This window comes from Panicum virgatum, chromosome 4N (assembly GCF_016808335.1).
Source record: "Panicum virgatum strain AP13 chromosome 4N, P.virgatum_v5, whole genome shotgun sequence".
NCBI lineage: Eukaryota > Viridiplantae > Streptophyta > Magnoliopsida > Poales > Poaceae > Panicum > Panicum virgatum.
In genome coordinates this window covers 31,302,124-31,322,610 of record NC_053148.1, presented here as the reverse complement: position 1 = coordinate 31,322,610, position 20,487 = coordinate 31,302,124, and the positions used below count along the sequence as shown (strand labels likewise).

The 20,487-nt window shown below is 50.3% G+C and overlaps 2 protein-coding genes and 1 pseudogene across 3 annotated transcripts; 1 reads left to right on the top strand and 2 right to left on the bottom strand.

Moving 5' to 3' along the window:
• Positions 1-3,651: 3,651 nt before the first annotated feature.
• Positions 3,652-12,910, top strand: LOC120670219 (PLASMODESMATA CALLOSE-BINDING PROTEIN 5-like). Its single transcript, XM_039950282.1, has 3 exons — positions 3,652-4,160; positions 4,309-4,336; positions 12,458-12,910. Exons 1-3 carry the CDS (start codon positions 3,800-3,802, stop codon positions 12,609-12,611), a joined length of 543 nt encoding a protein of 180 aa, XP_039806216.1. The 5' UTR covers positions 3,652-3,799; the 3' UTR covers positions 12,612-12,910.
• A 43-nt stretch (positions 12,911-12,953) lies between these two features.
• Positions 12,954-13,819, bottom strand: LOC120670220 (RING-H2 finger protein ATL39-like). Its single transcript, XM_039950284.1, has one exon. The coding sequence runs from the start codon at positions 13,587-13,589 to the stop codon at positions 13,104-13,106; it is 486 nt and encodes a 161-aa protein (XP_039806218.1). The 5' UTR covers positions 13,590-13,819; the 3' UTR covers positions 12,954-13,103.
• A 2,128-nt stretch (positions 13,820-15,947) lies between these two features.
• Positions 15,948-18,718, bottom strand: LOC120670989 (annotated as a pseudogene). Its single transcript, XR_005673462.1, has 2 exons — positions 18,546-18,718; positions 15,948-17,755 (listed from the first exon to the last, which is right to left on the bottom strand). The product of XR_005673462.1 is annotated as an F-box/LRR-repeat protein 14-like (transcript).
• Positions 18,719-20,487: the final 1,769 nt, after the last annotated feature.

The window sequence follows — 20,487 nt, the reverse complement described above, 5'->3', positions numbered from 1 at the left end:
TGTAGTCTATACAGTTTACCATAAATTCATGATATACGAACATCAAAGCTTAAAATATTTGAAGATATGGATTGACAGTTTAATTGCTGGAATTGCATTAAGCATATGATAGCATGAAAATGGTATCACATTTATTTGTGATTGATGGGCTTCATCCGGACGGAGGATTCTCAGCCTACGTTCTTGATGGCATTTCCTCGAGCAGTTAGTGAGCAGTTGGTGGACGGCTGGGCGTCATCCATTTAGATCGACCGGTGTCGTGTCGGGTCTGGTGCGCCGTCCGTGCAGTGTAGCCTTTCTAGGGGTAGGGGCGGTGGCTGGCAAGTGCCCCAACCAGGCTTCCTCCCAGCTTGGTGAAGAGCTAGCGAAGTGATCAATGCAGTGTCCCCCACCCCACCCCGAATGGCCAGAGCGGTTGACGGCCGGAGGCATTTCCGGCGGCGGTGTTCGCGAGCGGGTGCGTTCGCAGGTGCTGGCGGCCGGGGGAGGCTGCGGACGGCTGTGGCGGTTTCGGGCAGCGGCCGCGGGCGGTGGGTGGTGGGCGGCGGCGGCCTCTGGTGGCGGCTACGGGCGGCGGCTAGAGGCGGGCGGTGGGCACTGGCGAGCCTGCGGCTCCGCGTCCGGTGGCGATCCGGCGCCGCCGCGGCACTTGACCCAGGTGAGGTCGCTGCCGGTGTCCGCCACCAGCGCAAACGGCTACGCGGGGATGCGCACGCGGCGACCAAAGGGAAGATGCTACAATGGGGTGGCGTGCGGGAGGCGGCGGTGCGGGGGGAAGGAGGGGCGGCTGCAGTAACGGGGCGCGCGCGGTGGAGGCGCTATAGGAGAGCGTCCACCTAACCGATCCGACGGTCGAGAATCGCCGGCGACGTGGCCACGTTGGTTGGCCTTCTTTTGTTCCAAGAATTGTATATAGAGATGGGTAAATTGCTTGCATAGTTGTATGGCCCCCGAAAGAGAGCAATTTTGTAGTTCTAAAAGTTCAAACTCCTTCTTTGACCCTGTTTTTATCCTCCACTTTTTTGGTCTTAGCATAAGTCTGTTAATTAACTCGCATGAACAGAAACTTATGATTTTTACCCCTCTTTTCTTGATCAAAACGACCTTCAAATCACCTCCAACTTTTCACCCCTCTTTGGAATATGAAGAGATTTAGCAGTGGAATGGAAACTGATGCCCCAATCCACGACAAGCATGCTTCCTTACATGCTCCTCGCCCGCATGCCGGCAGGTGGGGGGCTTCTATTCATCATAGGTGCGATGGGAAGGATTCCCATCGCAGAAGGGCCGCCGTGCTCCTCCAGCCTTGCTCCCCCGCCTTCCGGGCTCCGACGCCGCCCCCGGCGTCTCCGCCGCCGCCCTCCCTAACCTAGCTCGTCGTCGCGCACCGCCGTCTTCTCCTCGCCCCCGCCGCCGGCACTGCCCACCGGCAATCCAGCCCCCGGCCGGCCGGCGGCGCTCCCGCGCTGCCACGCCCTCCGCCGGCCGAACCGTCGCCCCCCCCGACCCCCTCCTCTATGACCTGCGACCATGAAGCTACCCCACCCCCAGCAATCTGGATCATAAGGCCGCCGGCGACCTCGCCGACGGCCGCTCCACCCACCAACCACCCATTCCCGCCCCCACCCCCTACCCTGTCTGGAGGAAGAAGATGAATAGGAGAGGGGGCTTCTGCGATGCGCCGCCCAAATATCGTGCGCACGATGAATAGATTTGGCGAGCAGGTGCACACGCTAACTGACGCGTGGTTCGTGGTGTACTGGCGTGGCCAAGCTCGCCCCTCTCCACTGCAGGCTGCAGCACTCTCCACTGCAGCCTTCATTGGAGCCACAGTTGTTGCAGGTCCCTGTTGCTGCCGTTGTTGCCTCCTCGACTCGCCCTCAACTCACTCGGCCACTATAGTTGGCCTAATGGGCCGCCCGGCCCGATCTGACCTTAGACCTGCTCGGCCCAGACATGATACGGCTCGGGACTATCTAGTCTGATCAGTTTGTCGATCGTGACAAGCCGGACCACCCAACGTGCCACGCTACTGGCCCAGGCACGGCATGATGGCAACGGAATCATGTCGTGCCGCCCAGACGTGTCCGACAGGGTTGTGCCGGCCTGTGTGCCCACAAGAGGCTAGGGTGGAGGAGCCGAGCGGGCGGCTGGTGGGAGGGCAGGCCACCAAAGGGGAGGCCCGGCGAAGCCGAAGTGGTGGTTTCCGGAGCTAAGGTAGGCTGGATGGGGGGGTGATCGAAGTGGAGGGTGGCGTGACAAGCCTAGAGAAGCGGCGGTCGAAGCGGAGGGAGGCGTGACGAGAGGCCGAACGCCGGAGGCACGACGAGGCTGAAGCGGAGGTCGGAGGCTGGCGGCGTTCAGGAGGGTGACGGCAACATGGAGGAAAATGGAGAGGGTAAGGGAGCGGGGTAGAAATGCATGAAGCCTGTGGCACGCTATGGTGACGACGCGCGGGGAGACTAGCCGGCGCTCAGGGAGACCGGCTGCAGTGCAGCGGCTACGGCGCGCGTAGGTCAGCGGCGGTGCGGTATCGGCACAATGGGGAGAGAGAAGAAAGATAGATGAAGCTAGTCACTGGTGCCAGCTAGATAGGAAGAAAGGTTGGTGAAAATTACAGTTGGAGAGATTAGATATAGAGATGATAGATTATGGGCCGTTAATGGATAGCTATCGAACCGGGCTTTTAGTTGGACCTAGAGATGATAGATTATGGGCCGTTAATGGATAGCTATCGAACCGGGCTTTTAGTTGGACCATGCCCAAACCAGCACTACAGGTCCATGATGGTGGCCCAGGCATAGCTCGTACAATCATGCTGAGTCGGCTCGAGCACTATTACAATCATGTCAGACCGTACTTTAAGCCGCCCATTTAGTCCAGCCCATTTACCAACTATATTAACTATATTGGCCAACACTCATCTGCATCACCCCCGGCATGACCATCACTTGCGCTTCAGTCTCCACGGGCTCGGCGTTGAGCACATTATAAACAACGATGTTCACCTAGCGCGTCGATAATCAATCTCGGTTGAGGAAATATGTTTAACTCTCTTCTCTCGGTTTGCTTTGCTGTACAAAAAGGACGAAGCGCGGTTTGCTTTGCGGTACAAAAAGGACGAAGCACATATCGATTAAACATGTCTGACCTTGGACCTCGCGTAGATGTGGTTTTCTTCTGGCTTCTTCTTTATGTCCGGAGGCCGGTTTGGGGTGGATTGAATTTTTCTTATGTTACAACAATTAGATTAGAATTTGATTCCAATTACCAGTAAACGTGTGAGAATGAGAATATGACGGACGAATGAAAATTGACGGGAGGCAGAAAGCACGAAGGATTGCTTGCTTGCTTGAAATAATTAATGCTAATATGATCTCACAACTGGGAATGAATAGACTTCAATTAAAATAATTAATGCTAATACTCTCACAATATTCTCTCCTTGCTTACATGCAGCGTCAGTATACTTGTCCTAAGAAAAAATACTGTTCATGTTATGCCTAAAAAGAGGAAAAAGCACCTGAAAAAAGAATGTTTTAAAGAAAGAACCACAGCGCATTCGCAGTTCCGGTGCGGCGGTGCCCACTGGAAAGCCGGAGATGAAGCGAAAGACGCGCTCGCGCACATTCCAAATTTCCACTACGACATCACCAGTTCACACCGAACACTGTACTGAACATACCTCACCAGTCACCAGCTCACCTCCCGACCTGTGCTGTCGGCCTCTGTCCCGCAACGGGTAGCATTTGAATCCTCCTCCGATTCTCCCCGAATCGCCGCCGCCCTGGCGCACCCAATGCCGGCGCCCTCCCCGCTCCGCCTCCTGGTCCTCGCCCCCATCCTCCTGCTCCTCGCCCCGCGCGCGTCCGCCGCGGGGGCGGCGGTCGGGGTGAGCGGCGGGGGTCAGCTGTGGTGCGTGGCCAAGAACAACGCCGAGGACGGCGCGCTGCAGAGCGCCATCGACTGGGCGTGCAGCGCCGACGGCGGCCGCGCCGACTGCGCCGCCATCCAGCAGGGCGGCGCCTGCTACAATCCGCCCGACCTCCAGCGCCACGCCTCCTACGCCTTCAACGACTACTTCCTCCGCGCCGGCGGCGGCGCCAGCCCCGCCGCCTGCGACTTCTCCGGCGCCGCCGCGCTCACCGCACTGAACCCCAGTAAGCGCCCGGAATCTCGCCGACGCAGCATCCTCGGATTTGAATCTTTTTTTTTAGTGTAGTTCTATTCTTTGTTGTTGGATTCTGCTCTTTCTACAGAAATGTGCAACTAACTGTTAAGTTGTCGGTGCTACCGCTTGGTTTGCAGGTTATGGAAGCTGCGTGTTTCCTTCCAGGTCAGTAATCCGCGTTTATATAAGCTACTGTGGAGTATCCTAAAGCTTGGAATCTTTGATCTGGCACAAGCATGACAATAACATAAAAATAAAATGAATTAGGAGCAATGTATGCACAGCACATCACCAACCTTCAGGCATCAGTACACCTTGAAATTGATAAACTATAGTGATGAGCGGTGAGCCTAAGATGAACCATATAACAATATGAATACTACTGTTCAAATAATCATTGACCTGCCAGGCTGCCACAGCCATCCTGTATGATATTGTTCATGATGGGATATGTATCTCTAGTGGAGAATGCATCTGAAGAACCACCAAATGTTAGCAAATGCACAAGTGTGTTGAAAGGAAAATGCTTTTCAACCTTGAGCAATGGGCAGTCTTATTTCAACTCTCAGCTTCAAAACCATTCATTTATCACGAGCTGTTTTCAACCCTAACCCCTCCCCTATGGTGGTTTTATGATTGTTTTTATTTTGCCATTTTTACAAATACGATCACTAGTACATGCATAGCACGTAGCAGCTACTTTTTTTTAATGTGCATGTGGTGATTAGGATGCTATCAGGTTATATGTTATTAAAATACTACATATCATGCTGCTGTTTTGGTCAAAACCATCAAGAAAATCAGTCTAGGTTCTATGAGCAATTTTGATGTTAGTTTTAAAATTGACCAAAGCATTAGTTCAAGGTTGAAAAGTGGGCTTTCACCAGTGAAAGTAATACTACTTTTCTATTTTGAAATCCCTAATTACATTTATCAAGTTTGTGACTTTTTCACATGACTTGTTAAGGTGGTTCTCAGTTCTCAGTCTTAGTAATGCAGAATAATGCTAATGTGAAAACTCCAGATGTTTGGTGCTCAAGAAAACAAAAAAGAAAAGAAAAAATAAGACAAGAAAAGGAAAGGGAAAAAAATAAAAAGGAAAATAAATAGTGAGCAAACCTTAATGGAAATGTGTGCCTCAGAGGTCAGAGCTGCTATTTGGTTATGATTGTGGCTTGTGGATTGTTACAATCCAGGGGGAGAAGCTGCTTGTTTGTTTGAGCTTGTGATCGTAAATCCACAAGCCTAAAGATGAAAGAAACAGAGCCTTAATTGTTTTCCTAGAGAGATGTTATACTGCAGACAGAAAATTGGTTAAATCAAGCTCTGAAAGTTACAGCTTTGCAAATCCTAATGGGTAGCTCCTTGAATTTATATATGGATCCATTCCTCTACGATCTAACTAGGGATTGATATATCATGTGCTTACCGAACAGCAGGGCTGATGCTAAATTGCTACGCACCTGTACAAGGTGCCTCACTGTGCGAGCAGCAGCAGAGATCCATTTCTAGTACCCGGTATTTGAGGAAGTACTAATAGATAATTCACTGCCTCAGTAATTGCAAACTGCAACAAGTACCTTTAGAGTGGGATAATAATTTAGTACCCAACTAATTAGGGTGTGGAAACTTTACAGTCTTAACTTAAGATCTTGGTGGAATAACCTGAATATGTTATTCATTAGGATGGAGGTTTTCTGGTCAATTAGTTGTATCTGTGAACAAATTTTCGCTGTGAAACTGAATATTTTTTCTGGCCACTCAATCATTCGAGGAGGACCTTAATCAGTTATCAGTCACCTGTGTACGTGTTTGACAAATCTGACCCAATGGTTCAATAATTTTAAACTTGGCAACATTAATACACGTTGCCAGACTGATGGTGCCTATCATTTGCAAACCAAGCAATCTCTGTTCCTACCAACCTGTTAAAAAAATGGAGCGCTTCAAAATCATACCAACCAAATATCCCCTCTGCTTCAAAATAATCTAGGACATCGATACGGCCTAAAAGGTGAAATTTTGATCAGCAATTCCTATAAAATCATTTCAAAGTAACATAATTCAATATTTGAAAAATACTTTTCATGGTGTGTCTACTAACATCTTACGGTTTTAACTGTCTGGACACTTCCAGTATTACTCACCATGATCTTGTCATCCCAGAAGCAGCCCAAACCACCTAGTCTATAGTTATCTACATGTAGGACAAAGTACATTCCTTTGCTTCTGGACTTCAAGAGTGCCACCACTGCATTAGGGAGGTTGGGCAATTAGGGCGAGGGATGTGTGGGTGGGGGTGTGGGGTTATGTTATTCACAATAGATCTAGTTTCTGTCCCAGGTTAAAAGTCTTACTATAAAACTGGTACAGCGTGGCCGGCGTGGAGTGCGCAGAGGGGAACATAGAAGCAGCTGGGATTGGGGAAGAGAGCGCAGGACGTAACGCGAGGAGTGGACGGGCGCCGGGCTGTCTTCGTCACCGGCGAGGACAGGTTCCTCGGCCGTGACCGAAGCCAGCTCGCACCCAATGCGGGAGAGCTTTATTCTTCGATGATCCTGATTACAAGCTAGGCGGTGACCTTTATAGATTAGGTCCCGATCAAGCTAGCTACTAACAACCTGCTAACAACCTCCTACTAATGCGGAAACAAACTCCTAGCTTCTCCCGTGAAAACAGCACCTGAAGCCTGCGCTAGCCACCTTGCTGTTGCGCCTGTTGCCGCTTGTTGCGCCGGTGGTAGTGCTTGCCAACAAATGCGTCGACAACATTTCCTCCCTCCCCACGGAACAGCTCGTCCTCGAGCTGCCACTGAGGGTAGAGCTTGACGAAATCCTTTAACGGCTCCCACGAAGCATCTGCATCAGGGCGACCCACCCAGTGCACCAGCAGCTGCCACACGCCACGGTTCAACTTGGCGCAGATGACCTTCTCCGGAGTAGGCAGCACGCGGCCATGCACCAACGGTGGCAGCGGCGGAACTGACGTCGGCGGCGTGCCCTCGAATTTCTTGAGGAGGCCGACGTGGAAGATATCGTGTATCTTGGCATTGGCCGGCAGCTGCAACCGATAGGCCACGGTCCCGACGCGCTCCACCACTTGGAACGGCCCGTAGAAGCGTTGGGCCAGTTTTGTTGGGCGACTGGTCGTGATGCTAGACGCCGCCCTGTGATGCAGGCGCAGCCACGCCCACTCACCCACAACGAACTCAACGTCGCGCCGGTGCTTGTCATGCCGCGCCTTCATGACATCCTGTGCGAGGAGGAGACGTTCCCGTATCTCCTGCAAGAACTCGTCGCGATCCCGGAGCTGGCGATCAACGGCGGCCACCCGAGCCAACCCCGGCGAGTAGCGAAGTAGAGCCGGTGGGGGGCGGCCGTAAACGACCTGGAATGGCGTGGCGCGCAGGGCCGTTTGGTACGAAGAGTTGAAGCATAACTCCGCCCAGGGAAGCCACTGGAGCCATGAACGCGGCCGATCTCCTGCCAAACACCGCAAATACATGCCGATCGTGCGATTAGTCACCTCGGACTGCCCATCCGTCTGTGGGTGGAACGCGGAGCTCATGAGCAGCTTGACGCCGGCGAGACGGAATAGTTCAGCCCAGAAGTTGCTGGTGAAGACCGGGTCGCGGTCGCTGACGATGGACGTCGGGAAGCCGTGGAGGCGCACGATGTCGGTGAAGAACGCCCGCGCCACAGACGCCGCGGTGTAGGGGTGGCCGAGCGCAATGAAATGGGCGAACTTGGAGAAGCGGTCCACTACCGTGAGGACCACCGACTTCCCGCCCACCTTGGGAAAACCTTCCACGAAGTCCATGGCAATGTCGCTCCAGACCTCGTGCGGCACCGGGAGAGGTTGAAGGAGCCCGGCCGGGTGCAGGTGCTCCGACTTGTTGCACTGACACACCGCACAGCTGCGAACGAAGTCGCGCACGCGCCGCAGCAGATGTGCGTTGTAGAAGGAGGCTCGCAGGCGGTGTGCTGTCTTTTCGACTCCCTCGTGCCCCATCTCGTGCGCCTCGGCCAGGAGACGCTGCCACAAGGAGGAGTCATCCGGCACAAAGATCTTCCCCCGGAACAGCAACAGGTCATCTGCCGTGGACCACCCGTCCGGCGCCGAGCCGGCCGCGACCTGCGCCAAGAGGCCCTGGGCGAACGGGCTGGCAGCCACCTCCGCCTTCAGCTCATCGTACGCCGAGAACGCCGGCATGGACATAGCGTGAACCGCCAAGGCCTCTTCATCGCGGCGGGACAGCGCATCAGCCGCCGCATTTTGCTTGCCCGGCCTGTACTCCACCGTGATGTCATGGCCGAATAGCTTGGAGACCCAGGTGTGTTGTGGTATGGTGGTGAGGCGCTGGTCGAGGATGTACTTGAGACTCCAGTGGTCGGTGCGGACCGTGAACGGGCGACCCCACAAGTATGGCCGCCAGTGTCGGACGGCCTTCACCAAGCCAATGAGCTCGCGCTCATACGCCGGCGGCTTGGCGTGCTGTGGCGCCACCGCCCGGCTGAAGAACGCCAGCGCGCCGTCGCCCTGGTGCAGCACCGCACCAAATCCCGCCCCGGACGCGTCGCAGTCGACGGTGAAGCGCTTGGAGAAATCGGGCAGCTGGAGTAGCGGCGCCGACGAGAGCGCCCGCTTGAGGTCGAGGAAGGCGCGTTCGGCATCGTCGGACCACCGGAACGCCTCCCGCTTGAGGAGTGCCGTGAGCGGCTCCGCCACGGCGCCGTAGTTCGCGATGAACTTGCGGTAGTAGCCGGTCAGCCCGAGGAAGCCCCGGAGTGCCCGCACGGTGCGGGGACGCGGCCAGGCCTCGACTGCTTCAATCTTGCTGGGGTCCATGGCCACACCCTGAGCTGTGACAATATGGCCTAGGTATGCCACCGACTCTGCACCGAAGGAGCACTTGGATTGCTTCGCGAATAGCTGGTGCGCTCGGAGCTGTTGGAGCACCGCCTTGACATGCTGCAAATGTTCTGCCCATGATGCACTATAAATCAATATGTCATCAAAAAACACGAGTACAAAGCGGCGGAGAAAGGGCTTGAGGACGTCATTCATCATTGCTTGGAAGGTGGACGGTGCGTTCGTCAGGCCGAACGCCATGACCAAGAACTCGAAGTGGCCATGGTGGGTGCCGAAGGCCATCTTCTCGACGTCGGCGGGGTGCATGCGCACCTGGAAGTAGCCACTGCGCAAGTCGATCTTGCTGAAGAAGCGCGCCCCTTTGAGCTCGTCGAAGAGCTCGTCACTGACCGGGATGGAGAACTTGTCTTTTACCGTGTGCTCGTTGAGAGCGCGGTAATCGACACAGAAACGCCACGTCTCGTCCGGCTTCTTGACGAGGAGCACCGGGGAGGAGAATGGCGACGTGGACTCCCGGATGATCCCTTGGGCGAGCATGTCCTCGCACTGGCGTTCCAGCTCATCCTTGAGGAGCTGGGGGTAGCGGTACGGCCGGACGGCGATCGGCGCCGTGCCCGGAAGAAGATGTATCCGGTGGTCGTGGCGGCGTTGCGGCGGGAGGCCCCGCGGCACGGCGAACACATCGGCGTACTGGCCAAGCAGGCTGTCGAGGACGTCGCGCGGGTTCTCCAGGGCATTGACGCAGGGGCCGGGGCTGCCCACGCCACGCCACACGATGCTGCGGCCGTCTCGCCAGATGGCCATGGTGAGCTTGTTGAGGTCCCACGTGATCGGGCCGAGGGTGCGGAGCCACTGGACGCCCAAGATAACGTCGAAGCTATCCAGCGCGAGTGTGTAGCAGTCGACGTCGAAGGGGACTCCGTCGATGACCACCGGTGTCGCACGACAGACACCCTGGCTTGGCACACGGTCGCCGTTGGCGACCTTGACCGTCAACCCCGGTCGCCGTTGGCGACCTTGACCGTCAACCCCGGTCGCCGGGTGACGGCGAGCCCCAGGCGTTGGGCCACCTCATCGTGGATGAAGGTGTGCATAGAGCCGGTGTCGACGAGAGCGACCAGATCGACGTCGCGGACGCGAACCCGGAGCTTCATGGTGAACTGGGCGTCGGGTGGCGTCGCGATGCCCGTGAGCGCCGCGAGCGAGACGCCCAGGTCGGCATCAGCGTCAGTAGGCGTCTCCTCGTCAGAGATCTCCAAGAGGAACACGCCTTTTGCGGCGCATTTGTGGTCCTTGGTGAACTTCTCGGGGCAGAAGTAGCATTGCCCGCTCGCCCGCTTCTCGGCGATCTCCGGCGAGAGGCGTCGGAACCGCGGACGCGGCGGTTCGTCGGGCTTGGTCGCGCCCCCGGGCGCGGGAAGCGCCAGAACGTGGTGGCCCGGGCCAGATGGCGTCCGCGTCTGGGCCGGCGTGCGAGCGACTCCGACCGCGGCCGCCTCGAGGCCCCGACGCTCGTATGCGCGCGCCAGGCTCATGGCCATCTGGAGATTGCTGGGGCGCTGCAACTCGACGTCGGAGGAGAGCGGTTGCCCTAGGCCTGCAGTGAACAGATCAATCTGGTGTTGCATGGTCAGATCAGTACAGCGGCACAGGAGGGCAAGGAAGCGGCGCTGGTACTCCTCAACCGAGCCAGAGCGACGGAGATTGGTCAGCTCGCCGAGGGAGTTGGAGCGGATGAGCGGCCCGAACCGGAGGTTGATGTACTCCACGAACCGTGCCCAGGACGGCACGCCGACGTCGTGCTCGAGCTGGAAGTACCACTCTGCCGCCGCGCCGTCGAGGTGCAGGGACGCAGTCCAGACCTTCTCCTCCTCCATGGTGCGGTACCCCTGGAAGAAGTGCTCGCACTTGTTGATCCACGGCAACGGATCCGTCTCGCCGTCGAAGTGGGGAAAGGTGCGCTTGGGTTGGCGCGGGCGCCGCCAGTCGTCATCACGGCGACCGTGACGACCCCGACGGAAGCCGCCGCCGGCGTCCGAGTCGTTGCCGCTGCTGCCACCGTCGCCACTGCCGCTACCGCCGCTGCCGCGGCGCTGATCGTGGTAACGTTTGGGCGAGCGGAGGCCGTCATCCTTCTCGTCGTCTGGATCGCCTTGCTTGAACTTCTCGGTGCGGGCGATGCGACGGTCGTGGGCGTCAAGGCGGGTGTTCACCGTTGCCATCTGGGCGAGGAGGCGATCCAGTTTGTCATCCACGGAAGCCAAGCGATCGCCGTCAGGATTGACGGGGCCGACCATGGTAGGTGATGCCCCACGACTGGTCTCTGATACCAATTTGGTACAGCGTGGCCGGCGTGGAGTGCGCAGAGGGGAACGTAGAAGCAGCTGGGATTAGGGAAGAGAGCGCAGGACGTAACGCGAGGAGTGGACGGGCGCCGGGCTGTCTTCGTCACCGGCGAGGACAGGTTCCTCGGCCGTGACCGAAGCCAGCTCGCACCCAATGCGGGAGAGCTTTATTCTTCGATGATCCTGATTACAAGCTAGGCGGTGACCTTTATAGATTAGGTCCCGATCAAGCTAGCTACTAACAACCTGCTAACAACCTCCTACTAATGCGGAAACAAACTCCTAGCTTCTCCCGTGAAAACAGCACCTTAAGCCTGCGCTAGCCACCTTGCTGTTGCGCCTGTTGCCGCTTGTTGCGCCGGTGGTAGTGCTTGCCAACAAATGTGTCGACAACAAAAACTCACTTGAGCATATGAGTTCCCTGGTTAAAAGTATTACTTATGAATTATTCTGCCATATACTCCACTGTACAGTTTACACTGTTCCAATGATTGTGGATTGCAAGATAATTGCTTCTTTTTGGTAAATGTTCTTCCAATCAGAAGCATTTTGGCCTTTGGGCACATATCTGGTAAAAGTTTCTTGTAGTTCTAGCCAAGTATATATTGCTTGTTCTTTTCTGCAAGATCACCAGAACATTGTTGTGGTTTGAAAAATTGATATCCTCCAGCAGTTCAATATAATTTATAGTTTATAAACCCTTTAACTGACAGATGCCTGTAGATACGTGTACGTATTTGATAAAATTTGTGAGGCATTGGCTGTCACTCTACAACAATCTTTAGCCATCTACACTAGTTAGTGTTGATTTCTTTCAAATAATGTAAATATTTGACTGAAGCATTATTTGTTGCAAGGAAGAAGATAACCTTTTCTTTGTAGATTATTATTGGATATACTTAGCTGGTATTTTGAACTTCTCTACTCTGCCCACTGCCTGTAGAAATTGGGACTGCTAAAGTTTCATGTTAATAATTCAATATCTGAATTCTCTTTTTGTTGAACCTGTTTTTGTGAGACTTTCATGTTAATAATTCATATCCAAATTCAAGTTCATAATTTTTTGCAGCACTTCCCCCAAAAATGGCAGCTTCACAGGAACAACAACCTACGGTTCCAGTGGTACAGAATTAGGTTACAATTCTTCGTGGAAACCCAACTCCTGGTCGTGGCTCTCACATATCTCTTTATCATTAATTCTTTTGTTTGTCACACATTTGTGACGAGTTTTCTTAAAATCTTGTTTGCAAGTATGATGAACTATGAAGCTTCTGGAATGCAATTGGTTTTCTTTATAGCTGCTGCTTTGCTTTGGGAGGCTGCGGAAGAGGGAAGATAAAAAGGGATCTCCGCGCCTCCTTGGTTTCATTTAGTTCCTCCAGTTCTGCTTTGACTGGCCTTTTGTGTTAATCGTGGATTCATTATAGCATTGTTGGTGATTTCTTTGACCTGGTGTCTTGTCTTTCACCGCGTCCACAGTGTACATGCTGACACTGGAAAGCATTCTCTGCTCTGAAAACAATTCATGAATCCTGAACAATTGAGATGTCAACATGCTCGAGTTCGCAGTGAAATCCTGTATGCACATTTGCTTGAGCGTACCATTATCCACAATATGTACAGCATGTACGCATCCTGCTCATAAAGCTCAAAGCAGGGAGCGAAAAAGACCCTAGTAGAAACATTGATTGCAGGTCTGAAGAACTGAAGACGGTCTATGCTGGGGAAGGTTGGGCGAGCTGGCGGCTTGGCTCCTGGCAGGGCGCGGCGTCGCCAACCCTGCGCCGGCAGAGCGGGCACGTGGAGCGCGACGACAGCCACAGGTCGATGCAGTCGCGGTGGTAGACATGGCCGCAGGCGGGCAGCAGCTTCACCATGGCGCCGACCTGGATGGCGCCGAGGCAGACCGCGCACTCGGTCGAGCCGGCGCCCTTGCCGCTGTGCTTGACCAGCCGGTTGTACATGAAAGCGGGGAGCCCCGCCGCCGCGGCGCTCAGCGGCAGGAGCTCATCCTCCGAGCCATCGCCTCCAGCCGCCGCCGCGGCCGCCAGCGCCAGGGCGACGAGCCCGTCGTCCGCGGAGGGCTGGGCTCGCCGGTGCGCGAGGTGCCTGTACAGCGAGACGAGGGCGAAGGCGGCGGCCGCCGACGCCGCGACGGAGCAGAAGAGGAGGAGGCTGTCCGGTGACATCGCGAGTTGCATTGTGTTGCGCTTGCGCCGGACTGGAAGTGGAGGGCGGCGTCGGATCGGATGGACTTGTCGGAAGAACTCAGCTCGGGTGGAGGGATTCTTTATGCCGCCTGATTGCGTACGCCGGCACGCTGCCTGAGATGAGAGGTGAGCGCCACTTCAAGCTCAGCTTTTCTGCCTGAGATGGAGCGTGCTCTGCTGATTGGGGTTGGTGTGCCTGAAAGCTGAGTGTGGCCTTAACGAACGCTTCACCGGTGGTTCCCATAGCGACTGTTCCTCCTATTAGTACTTTGGAAAATTCAGAAGCATATTTTTATCGGAGCATACAGGTGTCAGGGATGATGTTGGTGTGCTATGACAAGGACCTGCTGGTTGAACGAAAGGGAGACAAGGCATATATGGATTAGGCGAGCGATCACATCGGCGATCTTGTGGATTAATAGAACTTGTAAAACTTAGATGAAACGGTGAAAATGTTTTGTTGCGAGAAGTGAAGCCAAACACGATTGAGTTCTGAGCATTATAGCTAAATAGCTCAACTAGCTACATTTTGGCTACTCAAACACCAAAATAGCTCTTCAACAGGATGGCTGTCCATTATCTGGTTCTCCAAATTGGTCTACTCGCTAGTCAAATTTGGCTAGCTAGACTGACTAGCTAAATTGATTGGCCGAGTATGGGCCCCACGTGCAGAGGTAGAATTGATTGTAGTAGTTGAGATTTGGAGTGTGAAAAATGAAGAGTCTGTTTGAGTGAAATGTTCAATATGGAGAGAAATCTCTATGAAGAAACAAATAGAGTAAACAAAGAAGAGTCTCTTGGAGATGCTTTTATGCAAAAGGTCCGAGTCTCTGATCACTATTTCTTTTTTACAGAATGGCACCTCTATCACCGTCTTTTTTTTTTGAGCGGACCATTTTTTTTTTGACACGGAGGCCTATCACCGTTACTCCGTTATGACATGGACGGAAACATTTAATGGGCCTGCGTGGCATGGCCATATTACTCTGGTCTTACGGCCCTGTAGCATATCCAAGACACATGCGGTATTGCGGCCCATGGCCCCATGTACACGGTACTAAAGTAGGAATTCGAGGTTTTTACTTCATTTCTCCAGTCGACCTGTGGGTTTCATCGGAAATAATCCAGGTCACGCGCCGGGAGTTGATGCACCACACAAGACGGAACCTTTTTATGTTATTATTTATTAAAATAATTATTTAACTTCACACTAAGGGTGTGTTTAGATCTCACCCCGTAAACGCAAAAAAGACCGTAAACGCATTAAAGTGAAAAATAATCATGCTAATTTAAAGTACTAAATGAAGTCTATTTACAAAATTTTTTGCATGGTTGGGCTGTAAATCGCGAGACGCATCTAATGAGCCTACTTAATCCATAATTTACAATAGTAATGCTACAGTAACCATCCACTAATTATTGATTAATCATGGATTAATTAGCATCATTAGATTCGTCTCGCGATTTACAACCCATCTGTACAAAAAGTTTTGTAAATAGACTTCATTTAGTACTTCAAATTGGGAAGATTCCCATGCAAAATTTTTTGCGTTTACACACCACCTGATCTAAACACGGCCTAAAGTTGTTCCCGCATTCAAAAATTGTTCCAAAATGGTGCGGTCCTAAGAAACAAACATATTCAAGTGTGGTCTTATTTTATAGATTTCACCGTAAGAAACAAAATGGTTCAGTTGTATTTTGATTTGGATATATGATTTCCAAAATACGATTTTTTCTTATGATTTCTTTTAGGCCACGTGCACAGCCTATTCTTGTGTGATACTTAGACTTCTAGTCCCACATGTGATCTCTAACAGCCCCCGGTTTCATCTGGACTGTACGTGTTAGTAACGTATATGAATGAAGTCACTAATACTGAATTTCCGCTAGTGAGTGTTGTGCCTGAATTCAGCCTGCTGTAGAGTCACAATACAAAATCTGACCAGTCCGCAAGTTTGTGTCCTCCAAGGAACAAGCATCGAGATTATCAGAAATTTACCATGTCAGTTCAGGGGTGAAACTTTCCTGTGAATCACTCCAAGTTGAAGCAATCAACTCCGTTCACCAATATATTAACTTTAAGCATTTTATATATCGATAAAAGAACATTAAGAAAAGCCTCATGCCATGTCAGCAGTGTTAAAAAATATCCGACACTTGCATGTGCGAATACTATTTCCCAGAATTGGACTATTTATGAAGAAACATCTATCGCAACTGTCAAGAGAAAACGCCAGGCATATCTGCCTCCCAGATCATTTCCACAGAACTTAATGTTTTTTTTATCATGTGGCTGAAAGTGGTACTCTTAAGATCTTCATGTAAACAGGGAATATTGGGAGTTCGTGGCTGAAAGAGGTGCTCTTAAGATCTGCATGTAAACAGGGAATATTAGGAGTTTGGGACCACTTCCTGTTGATTTCGAAAGCGCAAGACACATGAAAACCACAAGAAATACACTACTAGTATGGTTATCAATAGCCAGATGCCTTCAAAACATCCAAAGTTCAACATTGCACCCTAATATTATCCAGCAATGAAAAGCAGTGACAGGATGAAGGTCAAGCAGGTTGGGAAATATGATGCACAGTTTTCCACCATATGAACTGAGAATTTTGTGGGGAATTCAGACAGCAAGATGCATGGTCACACCTGAGATCCATACACACAGCCCTCCACCCACTCCTTGAAGCCTGGGCAGTCATCAGTGTAGTGAACAGTTTTGGCAGCCTCTTGCACAGCTTTGAGAGATATCTGAGAACATTTTTCAATAGTCAGAGACTCTAACTTCCGTGAGCGCACAACCTCGACCATTCCATCATCAGTCAAAGCATCACATAGCTCTAGCGTGAGATTGATCAAAGATGGGCTACGTGCAAGGAAGTGCATCCCGGCATCAGTTATCGCAGAGCAACAGACAAGCTTGAGCGATTCTAGGAATCGTGCACATGAGAGGGCCTTCATCCCCTCATCATCAAAGATGTTGGCACCACCGAGCTTTAGATCACGAATTGGACATGACCAAATTAGCATCACAAGGTCCGCCTGTGTGAAACCTATTTCAGGCCAATCAGGTTCACATCCAAAAAATGTGAGCTCGACAGACTGAAGCATAGGACACCAGAGGGCTAGGGCCTTCAGGCTGTCATCAGTCAATGCTGTCCTGTAACCATAACCTTCACAGTGCTGAGGTGTCAGCATAAGTGAGATGCTTCTAAGGTTTCTGTTGCTCTGGGCCATCGTAATCATGTCATTGTCATGCACACCAAGAACATAATAAAGGGAAAGGTTCTCTAATGCTTTGCACTTTCTCAGGAGAGAACAAAGTCCTATTTCTTCTTCCGTGGTGATCAGTGCCAAAGTCAAATCCTTCAAGAAATCAACAAGAAGTCATATCTAGACTGGCTGCCTGCCATATACGAAGGACCATCAAACTTAATAAAGCTGTGTGGCAAACAGCTATCCTGAAACTCAAACTTCTGGACCTTCATAAATCCTGAACCAAATGTTAGGAGGTCGAATTGACGAATCCTCGCACAGTTCACTACTACGAGTTCTTCCAATGATCCACTCTTGCCAAGGTACTCCAGCCACTCTACAGAATGTACATTCTTGCAGCTCATAAGGCGGAGAGCAGATAGACTCTTGCAACCAACAGCTACCGAGAGAAGACCAGCTGAAGTTATTTGTTGGAATGCTTTCAACCTGAGGAACATCAGCTTTTTGAAGCATGCCAGAAAACCAAGACCTGAGTCATCGATGTATGAGCAGAAGCTTAAGGTGAGATCAGTCAGCGAGGGGCAGCAAGATGAAAATACATGGAGGCCTTGGTTTCCCAACTGCATCCCATGGTTGGGCGTCCAACCAGAGTAATTTAACTCCACTTTGCACAAATTTCGGAACCGGGAGCACAGTGATGCCAAGGCCACTGTCACAGGGCAAACACCACAGCCAACATAAATAGCATCCCTTAGCTCTGCCTCAACAGTATATAGCCGCTTGGAAACAAGGGAAAGAGAATTAAGATCACTTGTGGGAAGCCGCTTGATGATCTCTCCAAGAAGTGCCTCTGGGAGATCTTCCACTGAAATGGCACAGCCGTGCTGGTTTGGCGACCTCATGGTTCAACAGATATCCAGAGTGCTAGACTTGAGCTAAGGAAACCAGAAATTCAGAATAAAGGATATATACAGCAATAACAAGATTGTAGCAGTTAAACTAATAAAGAAGCACATATACATAGTGATGCTTAAAACTAGGTACTTCAACATCTATTAACATTCTGTGAATCTTGAAGATGAAGACTAACTTAACTAAGGAATTTGCCATCGCAATTAGTGATTGGTATAGGACCGTATTCCATTTTTCAGGTTCTTTTCACTAGGATGCTGATCAGAGAGTGGATGCACGCTCCATCTAGTGATGAAAGTGCAAGCATAATCATAATGACAATTGGAAAAAAACTCAGAAAAAGTGTCAATACATGTGTAGGTGAAGTTCTGAGAGACCTTTTCCATATATCTGTTGAAAGTTTAGCGTGTCAAGATAATAATGCAGGCAGCCTCCTATTTATTTGGCTCAAAAGCCAAAACCAGTGAGCAGACAGCAATCATGCTCTAAGCAAAGACTAACTGAGAACCTAGCCTCTGGAATTGCTGAAACAACACAACTAAAGGACTTGTAAATTGCAGGCGAAGTGAACTCACAAGCCAAATCAACTACCGAACTGGTGTATTTTACGAAAATCGCCTAACCAATCGCATAAACCAAACCTGTTTACGAGGATGCCTAATGATTCATGTGCAAGCAATGAAGCGATGTAAACGCAACCTAGGGGTTCGCTAGATGGATGGATTCATGGCTTCGAAAAGAACAAAGAAACGATTCCTCTAGTAGGTTGCCACCCAGACTGCAAGGGGAAGAAATGAAAATCCAATCACGCACCTGAAATCAGAAGAGGCTCCAGTGGGGTTTCCTGTGACGGGATCAGGGGAGAGAAGGCGGCGCCGACATCAGACGGAGCCGACAACCGGCAGGAAACCCTCGCCTCCCGCAATGGCGGCTTCGTTTCCCCGTCTCCTCTTTTTTTTTTCTTTTTCGAGGGGTGTTTCCCCGTCTCCTCTTTTCTATTACACATAAGAGGGGTTTTTTTTTTTAAACACACACATTACACATAGATGTACATGCACGTATACTCACCCATATGAAAATACAAAAGCAACTCTACGCTATATAAACACTTTTGAAAGACTAAGGCAGCAATCATTATATTTGGTATTTATACATATTTCTAAAGCAATTAAGATTTCCACCTAAACCAAATTGGTTTGGTCCGTGTGTTATTGATAGGTGAGGCTTAGTTCATCATATACGAGTCGGAGCATCTCTCCATCCACGACTCATTTACGCAGATCCCTACGAATTAACGAACGGACAACTATATGTATCCGATACTTACATCAATTCTGTCTATAGCAACGCACATGCGTAATTGCCTTATCTCTACTACTATTTCTAAAACAAGCAATGTTTCCTTGGTTCGTCAATCGAAATTCTAATCGAAGTCTGGACAAATCAATCGAAATCCGGACAAATCAATCGGAATCACAATCAAATTATGGGCAATCAATATCCCGCACTGTGAAAACCCACCTTATTATGAGTATGGATTAACCCTAAGTGACTAAGGTTAAGAAAATAAAAAAGGAGAAGAGATAAGAGAAAGAGAGGAAAAGAATAAAGAAAAGTCAAACTAAGTTAAAATTGGTCAAATTTTGACCAAAATTGAAAAGTTTGAATCACAAACTCTCTAAAGAGTGTCAAACAGCAGATTTTGATAAAGGACTCTCAAGTTTCAAAGATGTAATTCAAATTCCATAAGAAAGAGATTGAATTTAAGGAGTTACCTCAAAAGACAAAATGACTACTTGACCATGTTTAACAGCTTATAATTGGAAATGTTGCTAAGAAAGTCAAGCATTGGTTAGCATGAGAATACAGTACAAAGTGTCTACTTTGCAATAGAACTATGGTTTAAGTGTTTTGAAGATGACAAGAATTTATTTGAAGCATTCAAAATTTTGAGAATATAAGAATCAGCTCAAAACTTGCAAAAAATGTTTAAGCCCATAAATTTCAGTGAAAAGTGATGGACTTTATAGCCAAACAAAGTGTGATTTATTGTGAAAATATTGGACAACAAGAGTATCATTGTGTAGCTAGATGTTTGGACTTCTGAAATGTGCCATTTCATATTCAGGAAAAGATCAGTAAGGCATCCAAAAAGGGATCTAAAAATGGCTGGTTTGAGTAAACAAACTGAAAGCTGAATATCTCTGAATGAGGTTTAAACAGCAATACTCAGGTATGAGTGGGATGAAAAGGGCTCAACTATGTAGAAGGATGTTTGGGATACAGAGTGATACCATTTGTCTACTTGGAAACACTTGGATAGAATTGCAAATTGGAATCAAAAGCTTGCTGTTGTAAAATAGGGAGACTGAACCTCTGAATTCAGATTACGTTTGATTTATGCATCAAGATGGAGAGCTATTTTTGAATGAGTTAGAAGCTAAATCAAGAGATGTGCCTGTGATGAATGTTGTAGATAAATGGTCTTTCTACAACTTTAGTTTTGGACGAAATTGGTGTTTAATAATAAATTTTGGAGAAAACTTGGATCCAAGACTGGCAGTTTTGAGAAGTACATACCAGTTCAGAACCAATTTTGAATAGGTTAGAGCCTGATTCAAACAAAGTGCGTGTAGTGGAAATTGTATAAGAAAGTATTATCTCCCACTTTTCTTTTGGACAATTTGTAAGTTAACATTTGGAATTTGGAGTTCAAGGAGCTGAATCTCTGATTCTGACTGAGCCCAATGAATGC